The sequence below is a fragment of the Marmota monax genome, unplaced genomic scaffold (genome assembly GCF_021218885.2).
Source record: "Marmota monax isolate L192 unplaced genomic scaffold, Marmota_monax_Labrador192_F-V1.1 WCK01_AAM20220418_F8-fsc00176, whole genome shotgun sequence".
Classification (NCBI taxonomy): Eukaryota; Metazoa; Chordata; class Mammalia; order Rodentia; family Sciuridae; genus Marmota; species Marmota monax.
Window position 1 is genome coordinate 1,907,010 of NW_026694774.1, and position 22,488 is coordinate 1,929,497.

At 31.5% G+C, this 22,488-nt stretch overlaps 1 protein-coding gene across 3 annotated transcripts in view; it reads right to left on the reverse strand.

Moving 5' to 3' along the window:
- Positions 1–22,488, reverse strand: part of Chm (CHM Rab escort protein) — a 171,824-nt gene that overhangs the window by 65,392 nt on the left and 83,944 nt on the right. For all 3 annotated transcript variants that reach the window (XM_046425353.1, XM_046425352.1, XM_058572928.1), the window contains 4 exons: positions 21,168–21,540; positions 16,603–16,719; positions 15,961–16,081; positions 14,623–14,848 (listed from right to left, as the gene is read on the reverse strand). In XM_046425353.1, coding sequence (XP_046281309.1) covers positions 14,623–14,848; positions 15,961–16,081; positions 16,603–16,719; positions 21,168–21,540 — 837 coding nt within the window. The remainder of the gene's footprint in view (positions 1–14,622; positions 14,849–15,960; positions 16,082–16,602; positions 16,720–21,167; positions 21,541–22,488) is intronic.

Consider the following 22,488-nt stretch of genomic DNA (forward strand, 5'->3'; position numbering starts at 1 on the left):
AGACATAAATATTTCTGTTCTATATGTTTTGATATCTTAAGATCTTTATTTTAAAGAAGATACGCATTAGAGATAAGTAATGCATTCATTCGCATTTTGTCCAAAATATTTAAAATAAGGAAGTCATGATCAAATGTTTCTGATTTTTACACTTCATTTATCTGTAACTAAAGGACTGCCTTAGTTTGCTGGTTTTATTTCAAGCATTAAAGCATTAATGTTCAAATAGACATTAAGTAGTGGTTTTATTGCTACTTCCAGAGTACAAAGAAAACTAATGCTTGTTTTCATTTGTTATCTGTTTGGGAATAGTATATCCTCACACTACTACAATGAAGGAAAAATAGTGAAGACTAACCTCACAAAAAAGAATAGGCAAGAAAGTTAATTCCAGTCATGTAGTAGGTGTTACTGTAGATTTGAGAGCAGCGGTTCTGATCTTTGTATATCCACCTCTGTCATAGGACCACTATAGCCTGACAGGTTAAGTGTTGATTTTGAAAACATCACAGAAGGTAGCAACACTCTAATAAGAAGTTTGGCCCTCAATTCATTTAGTTCATTCTATCATACCTAAGAATCTGAATTGATACATTTACAAGTTCACACAGTTACCAAATTATTTTAATTAACAATGATTCATACAGTGTGTACTCAGTGCCATGTAATGTTCTAAGAACTTTGCAAATATTAATTCCCTTAATCTTTATAACAACCCTATGAACTAAGTAGTTAAAACACAAAGTTAGGATCAACATTAATAATTCACTAAATAAATGTGATAACTCTACTATTCAAAAGAGGTTATTTGAGAGTTAATTTCCTCTTAAACACACCAAAAAATTGTGGGTCTATGTGTAAGGGACCACAATCTAAAACTAAGGATTTAGAAGAATATTTGCAGATTTTAGCAGTGCCAAGAGATAAAAAAAAATTAAATAAAGAAAGAAAAAACAGCTGCACTAAGAGTTAAATTTTGTTTTAAAAAAATCCAGCTGGGAATGCAACAAGTTTGAAAGATAGGGCTATTTACAAAGGTATGTGCACATGTGTGGTAAAATCTAATTTATATGAAATAACCAAAAGGTATCAGTCTAAGTACATATCATAAAATACATGTTTATAATTTTCAAGTATTGCCACACATACATTCACTAACTAAAGATAACAGGGGTCACTTTAAAAAAATAGTTGAAATTAGTTTGGTTTCTTGAGTTGGTATAAAAAGATAATGTGCTTTCCTGCTCATGTTGTTCATTTGTTTAGTAAGCTGATTAGATACAGAGTACAAAGCCAAAGCATTTAAACAGTGAGGAATTCCAAATTAGTGAGATTAAAATTGAATTTTTATTGTAGAAGGATGCTACTTGGTAAGACTTTTATCCTATTTCATTATATTAGACAAATGCAAGTCTACTGCCTATTTATAGAGAAGGGAGAGGACATGGCATGAAAGAGTAGATAACTAGGGAAAAGGAATGGCTAAAAGCTACATGAATTAGTTTAGTCCTGACAGAATTCCCTTTAATAATTTATTCCGTATTATATAAAATAATACTACAATCTCTCTTATGGTATTTACTCTTATTCCATGACTATTTCTAATTCAATTTAAATAATTTCATTAAGCATATAGAATTTGATGGTCAATGTTCTAAGTTATTAGCTGTGTATGAGTAAACTATAGATGGAATTTAATAGTAAGAAAAACTTATGAGGTGCCCATTTTGTAGACAGTTATGTACTAGGAGTAACAGGAGAGACAAGGTGACTACATTTTATATAGCAAGCGTATGCATCGACGGACAAATTACCATGCAATTTAATTACATAATTAGATTTTAATGCAAGATCAAGTTAATACAAACTGAATGAATAGCCTATAATATATATGTTAATCTTTCATAAGTCACCAAAACACTCATTCTAAATACCATGACTGTGAAATCATGTAACTTTTATATAATAATACTCGACCCTGGTGTTGGACACTTTCCTTACTTCACTACATTTGAGTCCTAAAGTATCCCAGGGTGGGAGTAAGATTAAATGATTACCCTTTCCATAATAAAGATAAGACCACTGAGACTGTAATAATTTAAATAACATATTCAAGTCCATGCAAATAATAACATAAAAGCCAGAATTAGAGTGCAATTCTGAGACTGCTAATTTTTGAACACAAAAACACCTTCTAATTTTATGAAGACTTAGATGTCTTTCCTTTCTAAAACAGAAAGCAAACTGAAGAGGAATTACAAATAAATAGCTTTGTTAAAATTACATGAATTGAGAATAAAAACAAATTTAAATGGGGGAACAGTAAAGAACACATGGAAATCCAGCTCTCTAACACACACTTAAACTGCTGGCAAGTAAAGCATGGAATCTTTGTATCTGCCTGTCTTTATTTATTTATTTAAATAAAAATTTGTTTTTTGTGATTTTTAATGACAATATTCAATTTAGCTTAAAAATAAACACATTCCAAATATTATTTCTATCACAACTGCACAATAATATATTGGTTCCAAAGATACTTGGCAAAAATTGTTTTGAATGATCTATAAAATGTTAATCTGTGCAATAATATAATATAACCTTTCAGGTTAATCAAATTTAAATTTCAGCCCCCAAACACTGCCATTATTTCAATTATCAGCCTTGCTCCATAAGGAGCCAGCTACCTTCCATTCTAACAAAAAAATTTTATAACTATTTTAAGATCTGGAGTAGTATACATACATAACATGGTAGGAAAACTGGAGTAGGGGAGTTTACCTACCTATTAAAATATCCTAATATCTGAATTAGCAATGAAGAGGGCTGCTGCTAAATTTGAAACTGCAACTCTATAATTTGTGCAGCCAGTGTAATTCTCATATACTTCTAAGAGTCACAATAAATCCTCAACACCATACACTTAAATGTAAGTTTTAATAAGAGGTTATTCCCAAATTAAAAGTCTTTTCCTGTCAAAACCTGAATAATAATGCAGGCAAGGACACAAAAGCATTCCACTGCTTTATTAACGACAATGCTCACTGATCTGTGAATAACCTGGAAAAAATTGAAGATTATTGAGTTACTTTACCAATCTATCCATCCATCACCACAGAACAGGTTTCAAAATGATGGATTGTCTCACCACCCTGCTGTTTATCCCACGCAACACTCTCTCCTCAAGGGAAAACAAACAAATGATCATATAAACATAATCATGCTTACCTTCTATATTTTATGTATCATCTCTATGCCAATATAAACTATTAACTAGAGAGAAGACTGCCTTTAAAATCATATACAAATGATTCAAAAAATGAGGTATGCTGCTGTCCTTACTTTACATTCCAGAATTTTACAGTTCATACAAATTGTATTCAAATAACAGCCCTCAGCTTTAGGGACACAAGTTTTTCATTAATCAAATTCACATTGCTCTTCTAATTTAATAAGTACACTTTTCAATTGAGATAGCATATCTTAATGATTCCCATTTTTTTTTCTTTTCTGGGAGTGTGGGTAGTGGGGGTCATAGAGCTCTAGAGCTACTGAAATTATGAACCCCATAAAAATGTAACACAAAATTTGGCATGCAATTTCAAGGCATTTACCTCCAAATTCCTGAAATCCTAGTGACTGATTATAGACACTGGATATCAGGTTAAGAACCGTGAATTTGAAGAACTCCTCTTACTATACTGAGCTTTCTACTGCTGTTTTATTTTAAGCTAAGATGTATCTGTTAAATGACAGCTATAAGGAGGACCTGGAGTCAGACTTCTGTAATCCCAGCAATTTGGGAGGCTGAGTCAGGAAGATCCTAAGTTCTAGAAAATCCTGGCAACATAGTGAGACCCTGACTCAAAATAAGAAAACAAAAAGGGCTAGGGATTGAGCTCAGTGACAGCATGTCCCTGGGTTCAATACCCAGTACCTCAAAAATCTGTTTATAGATCTCCTTATGTTATATTTGATGGTGGTCAAATATTAAAAAAGAGGATTATAATTATGTGCATATACATGTGTACACATAAGATTTGTGTTGAAAAAAGTAGAAGAAGATATACTAAAATGTTCAACATGGTATTGTTAATAAGTAATGGAATTTAAGTTAATTCTTATAATAACAAATTATTTTCTAAAAGTGCTGCATAAGTAAAAGTGCTGCATGTGAAATTATGTCTTTCATAATAAAGGCAATTTTAATGTTAAATGTAGAACCAATTGAAGAAAACGGTTAAATTATGGTATGTACAAGTATATATGTCTATATGCTAGACTGTTTGGCCATTTATAGTTTTAAAGTATGTTTAAGTACACATATGTATTCGTAGATGTTATATATATATATATATATATATATATATATATATATATATATATATATATATATATATATGAGAAGGTGGGACGATACGACAAGGCAACTTAACAACAATTAACACTAGAAGTAAAATTCAAGTTTGGGGAATGAGGAATGAGGGAATGAGGCTTGTATTTCAATATAAAACTGGGTGGGGAGTATTTTTTTCTTGGTATTTTATTTTTATCCTGAAGTACTAACATAATATTCCTCAGTAATTTGCTTTTTAGTGGCTACTTAGCATCTGCTACATACCAGGGACTTTGCTAAATGACCTTCATGAATTATCCACTGACTCAAATGCTAAGGTATTTTAGACTGCTCAGACCCTTAAATAATTTTTAGATTGCTCCAGATTACAGAATCAAAAATTGAGTAAAATATCATAAAAAAGGACTGCAAGAAACTTTTATTCTCTCTGACTTTCAACATTTAACTTGTTCAGGAGCTTTTGTTAAGGAGAAAAATGACCCATGTTTGTTATACAAGGATCCAATATACCAAGTTGGATTAAACCAATATTTCTTAAGCAGGAATGGTTTTGCCTCAACAGGACATCTAGCAGTGTCTGGAGATATCTTTGTCACAAGTAGGTGGGTGAAGGTAGTGGCATGTGGTGAGTAGAGGACAATGATACTAAACATTCTTAAAGCACAAGACAGCCCTTCTCCAAACACAAAAAAGAGTACTGCCAAAATTGTCAATAACAAGATTGAGAATCTCTATCATAAACCAAGGTGGTAGTGCAGGCCTGTAATCCTTGTGACTAGGAAGGCTAAGGCAGAAAGACCGCAAATTCAAGGAAAGACTGGAAAACTTAGTGAGAACCTGTCTCAAAACAATTAATGATGATGAAGATGATGATGATGATGATGATAATAATAGGACTGGGGCTGTAGTTCAGTGTGCTTAACCCTTGATCCAATCCCCAGTATCACCAAAAACAAAAACCAGACACACACACAAACACACACAAATACAAAAGAAAACAACCTCTAAAACAACTGTGTATCTCACATAAATACACCATGCTAAATGACAGGTAGGGACAAATCACTGGTGGCTATTGGCTCAGAGTAGAGCCTGAACTGTTGGTTCTTTTCTGAAAAATGGATGGGTTAACAGCAAAATGGGATTCCTATAGCTTCACCAAGGTGTAGCTATCCACTTAGATTGAATTAACTTCATGTTATCTCCTTGGGCCCTTACAAATCATTGCTGAGTACTGGTGACATTCATACCATTGTTACATGTTTTTGAACCTGATAAAGTGTTCTTATTCTCTCCATGTTTCTTTCCTCAACTAAATTTAACACTTCATGACAAAGACGTCAAACTCTGACATATTCGTTTCTCTCTCTCTCTCTCTCTCTCTCTCTCTCTCTCTCTCTCTCACACACACACACACACACACACACACACACACACACTAAACTTAGAAACAATTTAGGCATAAAATAGATGCCTTTAAAATTATCTGTTGAATTAAATGCAAAGAAATGAAAAAAAAATCACATTGACAACAAATGACACAGATACTTCTGTGTATGTTTTTGGTCATTTTAATTTAATCAAATCTGGTTTGTTTTTTCTTGTTAATTAGGATTGGACTTAGAACAATTCCCCTGGTTGCTTTCTCTATAGCAGTGTTCCTTAGATCAGAAACACCTGGGCACTTGTTAGAAATGCAAAATTTTATGCCCCACTCCAGATTTACAAGTGCAGAATTCTGGGGAGAGAGCTCAGTAATATATGTGTTAATTTCTGACACCCATGAATGTTTGAAACATACTGCTCTACCATTTCTTTACCATGCAATTTTTAGTTACACATAATCAACATGCTACTCATGGATTTACCCATCAAATACTTAGTATATAATTAATTTATACTACATATTGCACTGAGACATTCCTGTATAATATCCTATTATTGTTTTTTGATTATATTTTCATGCAAAAAAGAAAAAAAAAAACATTCAACTGATGGAACTAGGGCCATAAAACTTGCCACTTAGGTTTTTAAACAGAGTATTTTGGAATAAAGTCACATATTATCTTTGGATACAAAGAGTTTCAAGGGTGAATACACAGCCTATAAAGCCTAAACTACTTACTATCTGACACTTTATGGAAAAAAAAATCTTGACCCCTAAATTAGATAATCTAGCTGTCTTTAACTCAGTCTCATATTGCTCTGGTGACATTCTATAAAAGCAGTAAGAGTGACAATTGAAATAAATACAGTAACACAAATAATACTAATAACAGCTAACAGTGTTAGAAGACAAGCACTATTGCAGACTCTTTTGAAATATAAATTCATTTTAATCCTCACAACCAATGAGACAGGTATTATACTTATCCTCGTGAAAAATGGGAAGCACAGAGAGGTTAAATAACTTGCCCAAGGATACATAGCCAATAAAAAAGAGATCCATAATTTGACCTATTGGTCTGGCTCTAAAGTATATTCTTATTCATTAGAGTATATTTATTACTTTTCCTCCCCATGACTAGGGCATATAGATATCTACTTGCATACTATTTGAAGAGGTGCCTACAAATTATAGTTTCAATAGCAACAGTTCCCAAGTTTGGCCTATATTCTCCACCCATCCTAGGACTTCGATCCCAAAACCACTCTTGTATTCATTACTTCGGAGCTCTCCTTTTCATAACCTCTTAAGGAGTAGATTTTTCTTAAATAATGAAAATTCAAATAATAACTCTCAATTGATGTTTTTAAGTCATGGATGCCTGTGAAAATATGGACTCCTTTTATAAAGTAATATATAACATTTTACATAGAAATTCCAGGGATCAGTGGACCCTATATTAAAAGCCTTTGGCATATTTCAATGCAACTCAGCTGCAGTGATGCAAAACCACAGTGCTGAGATTCAATAATCAAGCTTTAACAACACTCATGTTTGGACTATCTGAATCTACCAATTAGATAAGGTTCAGTTTCTACATCTACTTTCAGTTATATCATGTGGTACTATGACACTGTGGGAGGAAATCAATGGAATCAAAGTCAAGAAACAGATCAATATACATTAATCTTCATAGTCTATAAAATCTAACTGCTCATGGGCTTATTGATGCTTATTAAATTCAAAACTTCAAGGTATAGTGGTAGGAAGACTGATATGTTCATGGTCTGTTTTTCCTTTCACCCTTATTAACTATATAAAATGTGGAAAGTTAAAAGAATTTCATTATTCATCTAAACTGGTATTTTCTATCAGGTACAGAATTTGAACATGTTGCTCAAACATGATAGGAATAGGCCTTATTCTTTCCAATTTTTCTAGAGAGTAAATATGTATCACTGTTAAGAAATCATAGCAAATTAAATTCTTAAAACCTGGCATATCATAAATAAAACAAAATACAGATTAATAATATTTTGTCAATTATCTCCATTAATCTTTTTCAGAAAAAATTTTAAAAACATTGTTTAATAGGTGAGTTATAAAATATGTGTATCAGGAAATTTGATTTCTATCCTCAGTCTCTTTTATTTATTTATTTTTTTGACTTCTTCATTTGTAAAGTTAGACAACTAGTGAAAAAAAACACAAAAGGGTTCTTCCAACTTATTTTATTTGTATTACTACCAGAATAGTAGGTTGATTTTTTCAAGAAAAGAGATTAAAGAGAATGCTTCTGGGGCGGGGGGGGGGGGGGGAATCTAACTCCAACTTGTTGATGTCGATGGACAAAGACATTGGGATAGATACCAAAAATCCATCAATTTTTCTTTCCAACTCCACATACAATTAAACATGTAAACTTTAACTTTTTTCAACAAGGTAACAAACCTCCCTTGATTTTCTAATAGGTTGATTCAGGTTAATGAAAGTTTCTTAGGTTTCTGAAAATTCCCTGAAGGACAAAAAATACTGGTTATCATAAAATAATCAGATTACTTTGGTCCAAAGATGTTTTCTACACTGTTTTCTCCAAAAGAGACTGCCAAACATTCAGTAAAATATATTGGTTTTCAGATACTGGACTTTGGACTGAAGAAGGTGGTTTTAAAAAGCAGAGGAAAAGGACACGATATAAAATATCTTAATCTATATTTTAAAAAAACACAAATCCCATCATTATAACTAAATCATAGTAGCATCTATGTATCCCCGTTTGGGCATAGCTCCTTCTGTCGTCACTGATGAAATACATCAAATGGAAGATTCCTTGGTTATTCCTTCCATGCTGTTCTTATAATCTTGAGTAAGCTATATTAAAGACACATAAATCCATTTATGTATTTTGGACTTTTGATCTTTCTTTTTTCTCTTTTGAGAAGCTTGAATTAGAGATTAGCTTGTGTTCCACAACTTCCTGAGGTATTGGGATATTTTCTTTAGGTACTATTTGGAAACTATTTACTTTTCCATATATATTAAACAGTAAAACGTAGTTTAAGCCCAACCACTTGGTAAAAGGTATTTGGTGGTGATTACTTGTGTGTGCATGTGTATATAAAATTTATGCTACATGCTAAAATTCTCATCTTTCATTTTTTAATAATCTTACCACATTAAGAAAAATAACAGATCAAATCTAGGCCATGAAAGATTGAATTTCACAGTTAATAGTGGAGTGACCTTTTTTTAAAAAAAAAAAAACAAAAGTAACACCCTCGGAGCAGTCTAGGTCTATTTATTAAAAACAAAACAAAAAAAAAAACATGTAAAGTTTATTTGCTTCCACTACTACTGCTCCATTTTTCACATTATAAAAACACAACACAATATATAAAATGTATTCTGAACTAAGTTAGCTCTAAAGGGCACTATGTTGTCAACCACAGACATAACAGAAATAAATTAATCAGGTCAGGGCTCAAAAAGGACTTCTATTTGGAAGAGAATTTAAAATCCTATATATTACATACATATCCTGTCCAGTAGGCCAGAAACAATATTAACTAATTAATGTATACTAAGGGAAGTTCTAAGGATTGCTAGACTAGAAAAATATACAGATTTTGATGACTTTTCTTCCAGTATGGTCCTGTTTATATATGCTGACATATTAATGGGTACTAGGTAATGCAATAAATAAGCTTCATTTTCTTTGCTTAAAAAAGTACCTATTTAAAATGATAAAAGCCTCAAAAGGTGTTTATTCATGAAAGTTATCTCTAGTAGTTAAAATGTTATACTGCTTAAGCAGAATTCATTTAGAATGCAAGGATATGACTTACAAATGTCTTTGAATCCTTCACATAAATATGCATGCATCCCATTTATAACAGTAGCCTTGATGAGAACACACTGTAACTGGCTGTGAGAAATGCTTAAGAAGCTTATATTAAAACAGAATAGAGAATGATGGTTAGAAATCATAAAACAGGTGACACCTTATTCTGATAACCTGGTGATAAAAAGTGTAGCCTATGATGTATAGATAATGGTAGTGTTACCACTTCAGGATATAAACAGCAATATTTATATGGAATTATAAAGCATTATGTAGAGAACCCAATATAAAATTAAAAGTTAATATCCTTAGGCCAAATAAATGCATATAATTCACATATAGTCTTATATGTATAATATGTAGAAAGAAATCAGTGTTTCCTTAATTAACAAAGAAATACTTAAAAGTTTAACATAATACTTCAAACCTAACAGAAAAAGTCTTTTTTTCCCACTATATACACATTTAATTACATTGTTCCTTAAAAGTATACTTAAAATGGGTAAGATGAGGTCTAATTTTTATAACAACCTTTAATTCTGAACCACATGTACAATACTGACCCAGGTGCTACAAAGCATTAAAAGATGGGAGTTCTGATAAAATAGCAGTCTTAGGAATGCTAAAACCATCTTTGGGGAAAAATGGTCTTTGTATAGCATCTCATTCTGAAATTTTATAACAGCATATGATAAATGAAACATTTAAATGTCTTTTAGATAAACAAACCCCAAATACATATTTATAAACTGTTTGAATAGGAAAGAAATACAGGGATTTAATGAAAAAAAGAGGAATGAGATTAAATACAGTTTAAGTATACCTTTTCTGAAATGCTTGGGAATAGAAGTTTTTCAGATTTTAGATTTTTCCTATTATTAAATATTTACAAAATATAATATCTTAGGGATGAGACCCAAATTTAAACACAAAAATCCATGAGCCTATATACACAGCCCGAATATAATTTTATACAATATTTTTAGTGCATCCGTATTTTGCAATTTGTTAAATGAATTCAAGTGGGGAACTTTCCACTTCTGGCATCATGAAGATGCTCAAAAAGTTTCAGATTCTGGCACATTGATGATTTCAAACTTTTAGATTAAGGATGCTTAACCTGTATCTATTTTCATAAAGTACTACTAAGAAAGCTACTGAGCTTCAGGTCAATTCCCAGTGATCTTTTAATTCTGTCCCTGTTCCTTACCATTAAGTTCTGTAAGAGTAGCACATGCCAACATGAGAGAAAACAGTGTAGTTTCTTTGAATCGGGAAATGACACAGGAAGAGGGACAGAGTGATTAAGAAAACCACAGAACTTTCTTCTTAGTTTCAATTGATAGAAGGACCTCTGGTCCTGGGGGAAATGACACACTCTCCTCATCCCTACTTTGACCTGAAATAGGAGGAGGACAATTTTGTTTGGAAATACACAGAACATATTCTGAAATTAGTTACTGTGCAATTTACACAACACTCTCACTTCCATTCATAAGATGACATATTTAGGAAACATAAATTTGAGAACACCTACTTCCAGTGGTATGATAGAATGGGTACTGTGATGGGACCTCCTGTTAATACCAAAAAACTAGGTAATGCATGAACATAATTTTCATTGCACCGATGAGAATGAAGGAAAAGAGACACCATGGTAAACACCCCATCACCAAATATACCCATACATGTGTTATACAAACAATGAACTGAAATCAAAGTTTTGAGCAATAAAAGACTACAATAAAAATTAAATTAAAAAAAAAAAAAAAAAAAAAACCTTGGGCCAGGATAACTAGATGCCATCTGTATTATTAAAGGAGAACCCCCTGAAAAGAACAAAATGCTCCCATGTTTATAGGGTTTGGGAATGAGCAGACACAAACAATTCCAGAAGAAAAGCATTCTTAATTTGACATTCAAACTAAAGTGAATCAGATATAAATTCTCAAGCATTGCAGAAGGAAACAAAACACTAAGGTGAATCAGTAGTAATAAAAAATGGCAGTATCAGACCATTATGAATATTTGTTAGAATTAACAGAAAGAATGTAAAATATTTATAATATGAATGATTTAAAGCAGAAAGATTCAAAAAATGAACACATAAAAGGAACTATCAAAAATTATACAGAAGAACTGGGAGTATAGCTCAGTAGTAGAGCACTTGGCTCGGATGCACAGGGCCCTGGGTTAAATCCCAAGCACTGCAAAAAAAAAAAAACAAAAAAAAAGAAAGAAAAGAAAAAAAAAAAGGAAAATTGAGGAGCAGAATTCCTAAAATGAAAGACAAAAATAGGAAATCAAAGCATGAATGGATCAAAGTGCAGATTAATCACAGGTGAAAATAATTAATAAACTGGAACTCAGATCTTAATAAAGAACCAAGAATGCAACCAGAAGACAAGGAGATAGGAAATATGAAAGACAGAGTAGAAGATATGGAAAAGAGAATGCTAAATTTTAAACATTTATTTGGATTCCAAAAGGTGAGAGGGAAGACAATGCAAAAAATACTTGTAAATATATTTGTTGACAATTTTCCACAATGGAATTTTCCATAAATTCACAAATAGATAGAGGAAATACAATTGATTTAGTTGACCCATATGGAGCTTTTGTCAAAAATGGTTGAATATTGTTAACTTAAAATGGTTACATCTGTATTAAGCTAGATAAATAAGAAGAAACCAACATCTAAGATTCAGTGTAGTAAAAATGCAGAAGACCAAAGATAAACTATCTTAAAAACAGCCCAAAAGGAAAAGAGATACCACTTATAAAGAAATGAAAAATCAGGTTGACTTCCAATTTTTTCAACAGGAAAAAAAAAATCAATGGAATAAAATCTTTAAAATATTGAAAAGATCTACCATCTTAGACCTGTTTACCTAGTAAAATTTCACTCAAGACAAAATGAAAAGAAGAGATTTTCTATTTATTGTTCTTTTCCTCCACTTTTTATTGGTGCATTAGTTATACATAATGATGGGATTTTTACATAGTTGTACATACACACAATATAATTTGGCCAATAACTCTAGCCAGTTATTGGTTAATTGGTGCTTTACACATACACATGAAAGTGAAATTTACTGTGATAAAGTCATATCTGTAAATAGCATAGATGGAAGAGCAGCGAGTAGAGGAAGAGGAATCGGGGAAGGGGGAGGGGAGGGAAAGTGAAAGTATTGGGGATTGAAATGGAACAAATTACATTATAAGACATGTATATGACTATGTCAAAATGAACCCCACTATTATTTTTAATTAATGTACTAATAAAAACATTTTGAAGTTATTTTCATATATATAAAACTAAATAATTTACTACAAACAGATGTAAACTAAAGGAGCTTTTAAAATTCTACATTTCAGAAAGAAGAAACAGACTCTTGTTAGCAGCATTCATCCTGCTCAGTAAAAGAGAGAGACTGTCAAATAGGCAGCACAGGAATAAAAATCAAGACTATGCCAACAAGAGCCCTAAGTATAGATTCCAAAAACTTAGAAATAAAAAGGATGGAGAAAGTTATAAGCGTCAAATATGAAAAGTTGGAATAATCATATGAATATCCAGCAAAGTGGATTTAAAGAGGAAAAAAGCATTATAGGGGTTGGGGGGAGAAAGACATTGATTATGTAAATATTAAATTCATCTGGAATGTTAAAAAATATAAATTTCTACTAATATTAATAAATAACCCCAAAATAAAGATAAACTACATATTGACAGAATTATAGGGAGAAATAGACAAATCTAGCATCATAATGAGAAATGTGAAATATTTAAAACATATTTCTCTACAAATGATAAAGCAAAGAAAATATTCAATTAAAATAAAGTTTGAAAATTACAACTTGAAGCTTGATTTATTGGACCCTGATACCAATAATTAGAGAATCATGTACCTACCAACAACTAAATAAAAATATTCTTAAGAACATATGAAAAAATTGTAAAAATTAATGATATTGTAAGCCATAAAATAAATGCCAACAAAGCTCCAGGATTAAGTAGCATAAATGCCATAATGTAATTAAATTCAATGCTAAGGGCAGAAGAATTAACCATCTTAATAACTCATGCATCAATGAAGAAATTATAACAGAAATAAAAACTCTTGGAATAGCCAGGTACAGGAACTCGGGAGGCTGAGGCAGGAGGGTCACAAGTTGGAGACCAGCCTCAGCAACTAAGCAAGACCCTGTCCAAAATAAAAAATAAAAAGGGATGGGGATGTGGCTCAGTGGTAAAATGCCCCTAGGTTCAATCCTGAGAACAACAACAACAACAAAAAAAATCACTTAGAATAAAATTTAATGAAAATACTACAAACATGTAGAGTTACAGAAGTTCTTATATACTACTAGTAGAATGTAACAGGCATAACTCTCTAGAAAAACAACTGGGGTCAATGTTGTAAAATGCTAAACATTCACATATTCCATAACTCAGGAATTCTTCTCCTACATATGTATCCTAGAGAAACTCTTGAACACATATATCCTGAATCAATATATAAGGATGCTAACAACAAAAAATGGAAACATCCTGTGTCCACTGACAGAAAAATGCAAACAGATGAAGGTACATTCACAATGAAATACAAGAGCACAATTAAAAAAAACATGATTATAGAAAAGCATGAAGCTTTGAAATATAACACTAGGTACAAAAATATTCAGAATTTTTAAAGCTCAAAAAAAAAAATAGTCCAAGGCTGGGGTTGTAGCTCAGTGGTTGAGCACTTGCCTGGCATGCATGAGGCACTGGGTTCAATCCTCAGCACCACATAAAAAAATAAAATAAAGATATTGTGTCCATCTACAACTAAAAAATAAAAATAAAAAAAATAGTCCAAATGGCCTGTTATTATTGAGATGGATAGGTAAGCAAGTAAATAGATTACAAAAAAGCAGAACAATGTATGTGTTTGCATATTATAAATCTTGAATAAATCTCATTTTGTTGTAATTTTTATGTCATTCATGCATCACCTTTAGAAGAGACCAGAAAATCAATGGCAAACTTACCTGCAGAAACACTGAGGAAGTTCTCCTTGGCCATATAAAGGAAACAAAAATGGAGTGTTGCCATATCGCCCAAGGCAGTGAAGAAAGTTTTTGGTAGCTTTGAGACCATCAATGGTACTGCTGGTTGTCTCTGATGTCATTGCAATTGAATGCAGGACAAAATATTGGAGGTTTGGGGTTAATTTTTGAGTTTTTAAATACTCAGAAAATGTAATGTCTTCATAGGCTATGAAAAGAAAGATAAAAATTTATCAATTGAAATCAGAACTAAATTTCTATTTAAAATCATCCCACACAAATGTGATCAAGTGTGTACAAAATGTTGTATTGTTTCTGAATGTTGTATTGAATTCAGAAACAAAACAACATTTTGGACTGTGACTGTTGATCTGAAGAAAAAAAAGGAACACTCTTACTGTCCTAATTGGACTGAAAGTAAAATCTCTGTTTAGTGTTTTATGGATTTAAAAAAATCAGAAAATCAGTAAGTAACACAATGGGTTGCCATTATTGGCAATATTCTTGCCTTATTAACACTTCAACTGCACAATGCCAATAATTACAGTTGAAAATATTGAATATGACAAAATGGAAATCTATTGATCAAAATAACAGAGTAATATGAAACTTTTGTTAAATAATAAACTATGACAAAAAAGCAACAGAACTAATTTCTGTGTGGCTAATATAATCAGTTATACTTTCATACAATCATGTATACAAACATAAGGAATGCCTAAAAAAAACTTCTGTTTTTTTTTTTTTTAGAGAGAGAATTTTTTTAAATATTTATTTAGTTCTCGGCGGACACAACATCTTTGTTGGTATGTGGTGCTGAGGATCGAACCCAGGCCGCACGCGCTACCACTTGAGCCACATCACCAGCCCTAAAAAATACTTCTTTAAATCAAGAGCAGAAAACATTGTAATTGGACAATTAATGGTAGCAAAAGCAATCCCATGACCAAAGACAAACTCTTTATGGAAATAATTTAAATAAATAAAAAATATAAAAATGTACTGAAAGGATGTAATTTTACATAACCACCGAGGAGAAAAATCTGGCTGTACTGAGTGCACTTAGCATTTCTGAAATGTTCAAAATATCTGTACATATGTTTACTAGCAATTTGAAATGGCTAGTGATACTATGGAACTGAATTTTCAATTTTATCTAATTTTAAATAGATAATGTAAATAATGGCCCACTTATTTGATACTGCATAAATAAAATGCATTTTAAAACAATAAGTACAGTAAAAAGTAACAATAATAAGATGTTCACCAAGTATATTAAAAAGCTTAAAGTGGAAAACATGATTGAATGAAAAATAATACCTTTATATTCATCAGGATGTTCCTCATATTCCATACAAAAGGTAAGAAATTTCATTAGCATTCGCTTTTCTACCATAGTAAGTTGTTTGCTATTAAAGACATCAGCTCTGGAACAAGGGACCTGAAAAAATTATGATTTTTAAGTTAATGATAAAAATATTCCAAATTACACTTCTTCCTCTTTAAGTATAACATGATGATTATTTCCATTTAACTATAGCTGTTTCATGTTACCTTACATCAATTCTAACAGCATCTCTGATAACTTCAGAGCTATTTAACTTGTGATCTTTCTTACTTAATTCTGCAAATCCACTCTTTATGCCACTGAAAGTCCAATGGCAAATCACCCTTAATGGGGAACAAATGACAGTTCAAATCTAGCAGTACTGCCTAAAACGAATACTTTCTCAACACCAAAATCAAGCTGCAGAATAACTCAACAAAAACTAACACTAGAAAAAAAAACTAACCCAAGAAAATTTAATTAAACAAATTTTGCCATTTACATTTGTAAACCCTGATGCAAGAGGAATTTACTCCCTTACCAGAAAAGACGGCAATCTTATTTGCTTATCCTTCCAAAATGAACCATAATAACTTAAGCACACATTCAGATATAATACTTGATCAGCATAGTACCTGTTCCACTCTTCCTTCTCGAAAAGCAAGAATCCTGGTGATATTTTTAAACTCTGCATATCGACTAACATTAGATTTGATTAGAAGATCAATCAGCATTCCCCGAGAATACAGGAGCTGTACAAAGAAAATATTTTATAGTATAAAAGGCAAAATAATGAAAACATAATAAACACTAAATATACATAATTGTATTAGTTTTTAGATTTAAAGCAAGTCTATAAATATAAATTATAACATATAACACAATGTACTACTGTTTCAAAATTCATTATCTGAAATCTACCCCCCGCAAAAAAAACCCTGTACAATCCAAAAGTATTTTCATAATTCATCTGGCAGTAAAACCTGATCCAAATTGATATAAGGCTCTTCTGTCTCTGTCACAATATATTCGAATATGTATACATATCAGTGTAGAAATGTTAATGTGTTTAGAGTATTTTATATCTAAGAATGTTACATAATACACAGCATATCAGCATATGCACTGTATTGCTTTCTAAAATATATGTTGTTTTAATATTTCGTTGTTAATGGACCTTTATTTTATATGCAGTGCTGAAAATCAAATCCAGTGCATCGCACATGCCAGGCAAGAGCTCTACTACTGAGCCACAGCCCCAGGCCTAATATATATGCTTATATATATTTTACATATAATATATAATTATATATTCCCTGTGAATATGTGTGTCTGTATAAATCTGAATTACAGAAAATACCAGAAAACAAGGGTTTTGGATAAATGACTAGACTAGACTACCTATATAATGCCATGTGGTTACAAGAAGATATGAGCTAGGTGTTACTCCCCTCTGCACCAAAAAAAAAAAAAAAGAAGAAAGAAAAAGATTTGTGATGCATTCCGAAAGTGTCAAATTATAAAGTCCCTTTGTAATTCCAGCAGTCTAGATGAAATACATATTCCTCAAGAAGTGAGGATTGTTATTGCCAGCATGTATGTGATGGGCTGACTTAATATTTCAATCTTTCAACATGTTTTATAACTAATATCAAAGAGATAAAAACATTATTATCCAGCATGTTTTAGATTTAACCATATGGTTAAATGCAAGAAATCTGCCTACTTCCTCTAATCACGCTACCTTTAAATAATGTCTACAACTCAATAAATATGACAAATGTAAATGTCGCATCTATAAGTAGTAAGAAAAATAAAATAAAATTTGCTTTACCATGCAAAGGAGAAGGGAATCTCAAAAATCAACCTAAAGTCTGAGCATCTAATTTTATAAACTATTATAATACTTCAGCATTACATAGTACAAAATTGTCATTGCATTTAAAACACTAATCTTATTATGCTAAGTATGACATGTTATTTCATTACCTTCTTCCTAACATACCTCACAACTAAGATAAAGCCTGTGTTTATAAAACTATTTTTAAAAATTTTTACTGGTTCATTGTAATTATACATAATAGTAGACACATTCTTTAGATACTTCTACTTTTGTAGAATGAGCACAATAAGTTATTATTGGTTATTTTTAGATGTAATAATTGTATAATAATAAAAGATACTTGAAAAACCTTATTTGTTAAAAAAAATTGGAGATTCAAAGATTCCTTAACAGCTATAATATATTCATTCACAAATGTTAATATATAAAATACAGGCATGTACTTATAAGATCTAATAAAGATTGTTTTTTCTTGTTGTACCACGGATTGAACCCGGGACACTTAATCACTGAGTCACATCTCCAGCCCTTTATATTTTTTTTATTTTGAGACAAGGTCTAACTTCCTTAGGGCTTCTCTACCTTGCTGAGGCTAGCTGTGAACTTATGACCCTCCTGCCTTAACCTCCTGAGTTGCTGGAATTACAATTATGCACCACCGAACGTGGCTAAAGCTTAATATTTAACACCACCTTTAAAACTAAGTCATTTAAGATACCACTGAAGAGTGTAAATCAATTTTAACTAAAATTATGATATTGTTTCTGAAACTCAGCATCAATAAATGTGTACATTATTTTAACTTAATCTCTTTTTCACCACTTAGTAAGTAGTCTACCACAGCAATTTCAGAAAACTGAATTTGATGAAAATAATGGGAAATAGCTTTCATAATATTCTTTGCTGTACTTGGCATGTTGGCTCTAAAATTAAAATTATGGACTTATTCAGAAATAAATTTTAAGAATTTTATCTTTGATTTCTTTAATAGTTTGAACACTATACAACTGTATGTATTTAAATTAATTAACCTTCCCTGAGATGACTTTTAAATGATTATATAATAGGCATGTTTTATAAACTATAAAGCCCACTGTTATTTCTTGATATGATGACTTTGAGATGGAATATGCATAGAAACATCAAGTAGTTTGCACACATTGAATGACTTTAGGAAGGAGAGAGGGCTAAAGGTAGATATAAGGCAGCTATCCTAAACTTAGAGGTAACAACTGTAATTATTAGAACAGATAAAATTTCCATGGAGTGACTCTTTGTCCCAACAACATGGACTATATGATTTTCAATTCAGTTGGCACTAAATAAATGCTTGTAGAATGATTATCATTTTAAAAATATCTATAAACTTCCTTTATGTTATGATTACATGTTCTGTAGATACTTTTGTAGAATAAGTACAAGAAATGATTACTGATTATGTTTAGATGTAAAAACCCATGAAAACTATGCAAGACAAAGTACAACTGCTTAGTCTAATGCCTCTGGACATATTTGTCTTTTATTTATCCAGAGAACTAGTATTACTAACCACTCAAGCCAGTGAAAGCACCCAAAAATCTCCTTCAGAATCTCCTCAATTTTCTCAGCTTCTAGGTAAACTTCATTCCTATAATTAACATTCATTTTTCATTCATTTTTTTTCTAAAATAATTCCTACATTTGCAACAACACAATCTTCTCCCATTTTCTTTAGGAAGATACATACTGTATTTTAGCTAACTTAGAAGAATATAGAGTCATTTTTCTTTTTGAGACAGGATCTTGCTATGTGGCCCAGGCTGATTTTCAATTACCGGGCTCAAGAGATCCTCCTGCCTCAGTTTCCTGAGTAGCTGGAACTGCAGGCATACATCACAGCACCTGACTTTAGTCTTGATTCTTAACCACATTCATATCATTGTTTCTTTAGTAAGACAATCAAAATTTCAAGTAAGTAATTCGAAGTGTAATTTTCAGAACAAGGCCAATTTTTTCTTAGACTGCCTTGTTTTTTGTTTACTTTTTTAAACTGATTTCAAGAATACTCTTCATAAGAACAGGAAGGTTATTAGTGAACTAGAATTAAGCTTCCATCCAGAGATGAACAGCCAAAGTAAAAGGAAAAAAATGCTAGTTTTCTGTGCATGGCAGGGTCAAAGTTGATGGAGAAAGTGGAATAGATGATATAGAAATATGAAGTAGGAAGCAGCCAACACAGACCATGACAGACTCAGACACAGTGCTTTATGATAGAATGAAAAATAATAAAATTATGTACACATTTCCAAGCACCAATTTTAAAGGTAACAAGAGTACGAAAATATGTGATTGTATCAGCAAAATATCACTCGGAACTGAAATAAAGTATATTAAATTGAAAAAAAGTCTAGTTTTGAGGTAATTTGATGTAATTTACTACCCTCTCTACTTCTTTCCAATGTTTCACTGTGTACCTTCAACTTACAGGATTTGATTGCCATTTTTTCTCTACTTTCACCAAACGTTTTAAGGACATGATCCTTTATACTACTGGTTTTCTATTATTTTTCACTAAAATAGCCTTGTTTACTATGAACCCAATAGAACACTGAACCCTACCTTTTCTGAAATCACACTGAACTAAGAGTTAAAACTGTAAAGAGGAAGAACTGGAGATTGAAATGGAAAAAACTATTGTTATATGCATTTATGAATATGTCAAAATGTACCCCACTATTATGTATAAGTATAATGCACTAAAAAAAACAAAGCCAATAAATTATACTGAATGAAAAATAAACTGAAAATAAAAAGTTAAGGATGGAAACATAACCAAAGACAAAAGCATTCTTCCCAGCCTCTCTGTTCCCATAACTATGAAATTATCCTCTAAATTCCTTGATCCTGAACATATGACTTTCAAAAATGCATTGATTTACTAAGAATATTCACTATTACACAGATATTAGAATAGCTAGACTATATATAAAAGCTAAAAAAAAAAAAGTTGATGCAAACTGTAAGAACATAGGTTTGTAAACAGTTTCATTAGAATTCTTCATAGATTCATACTGTTCATGCATTAGGAGAATATCAGGATAAACTATGTGTTCTAGCACAAAACCATTCTTCAAGTATGAAAGTACTATTTAAGAGCAAATTAAAAACACATAAAGTAACTTTATGTAAGCATTTAGTATATTTGTAACCTGTAGTTAAAGAATAGCTTAACTGAGTTATAAAATTTTGACTAGTCTTTTTATAAAACAAATGCTGTACATGTCAAGACCAAAATGAAGCAAACTGGATTTATGGGTGCAGATGCTATTTTTAATCAACGTGTTGTTCTATAAGAAAGTGGGTAAAATTAGTACTTACCTTTGACACTAAATCAATATTAAATCTCCTGCCTTCTTTAACAATCTGTGAGTAAGTAATCCGATTTTTCTTTGGTTGCTCTGCAGTGTCCTCTGCTGTAGGCACATTTTCATTTGTTTTTTCTTCTGAAGTTTTATCATCACTATGGTTTTCTTTCTCCTCTGTCGCTTCAGCATCATTTACTTCTAGGGTACTCTCTGGATCACTGCTTGGAGTTTGTTCTGCAGGCACTTCACAGCTCTCAGTGCTTAATGACTCATCTTCTGTAGGCAGACAGGCAGAATCTGCAGCTTTTGAGGAGTTCACAGGTGTCACACAAGCATGATTTTTCTTCAGTGCACCAGCTTCTTCAATATATTCATGCAAATCCTGACTAATAAGAAATTATTAAAATAATTAGTATCATATTTTTGATAATTCTAATCAGCCTCGTTATTATGACACTTGAATTTTTCATGGTATCTTTTATTCTTTTATCATTTTCCTATAAAGTTCAGTGTGTAGTTTGCCAAGTGATCCAGACATTATACATTCATTAGTTAAATTTTCAATACAATATGAAGCATAATTAAGAATTTTAAAATACAGATAAAAATTTCAGGTTGAAGGAGGAAATGACACATGTAAAATTTTTGAAAATTTAAGGCAGATAAAGGAATTGCATTTTAAAAGTTAATCAACACAGCACAGCCTTCAGAATTAACTTGACGTTGAACCCTGTTGCAACAAAAAGTTATGGCTGTGTACTTAGAAAAATTATGTATTATCTCTAAACTACTTATTGATACCACAAGGATGATACCAAATATCTTCAAGGTTGTTCTGAAGATTAAATAATTTTATAAGCAAAGAACCTATAACAGTGCCTGGGATATAGTAAATGATCAACAGTGATAATTATCAAATATGATCATTACTGAGAAATTCTTGATCTGGTGAAATGATGGAGGGTAAATTGGGAAAAAATCTGTCACAAAAATTTTAGGCTGGCCTATCTCAATGCAAAATCTAAAAGGCACTTTCTATATTATTTTCTGACATATACTCTTTTAGTAGTAATGTCTATTAAACTATTCAAATTCCCATTTCCAAAATTAACAAAGTTAACATTCTCAGTCCTTCAGTGTCTTGATGGCTACAACAGGCTCCCAATCAAGTCCAGTTGCACCATAAATTCCTCCACAGACACCACTATTTTCATTGACCTGCCTTATTACTCAATTATCTAACTCAATGCCTTATATTTGATGGGTCCTGGCAAGTAAACACCTGCTAATTCACTGTTCAAGAACTAACTGTAGCCATTCCTTCCACCAAATCT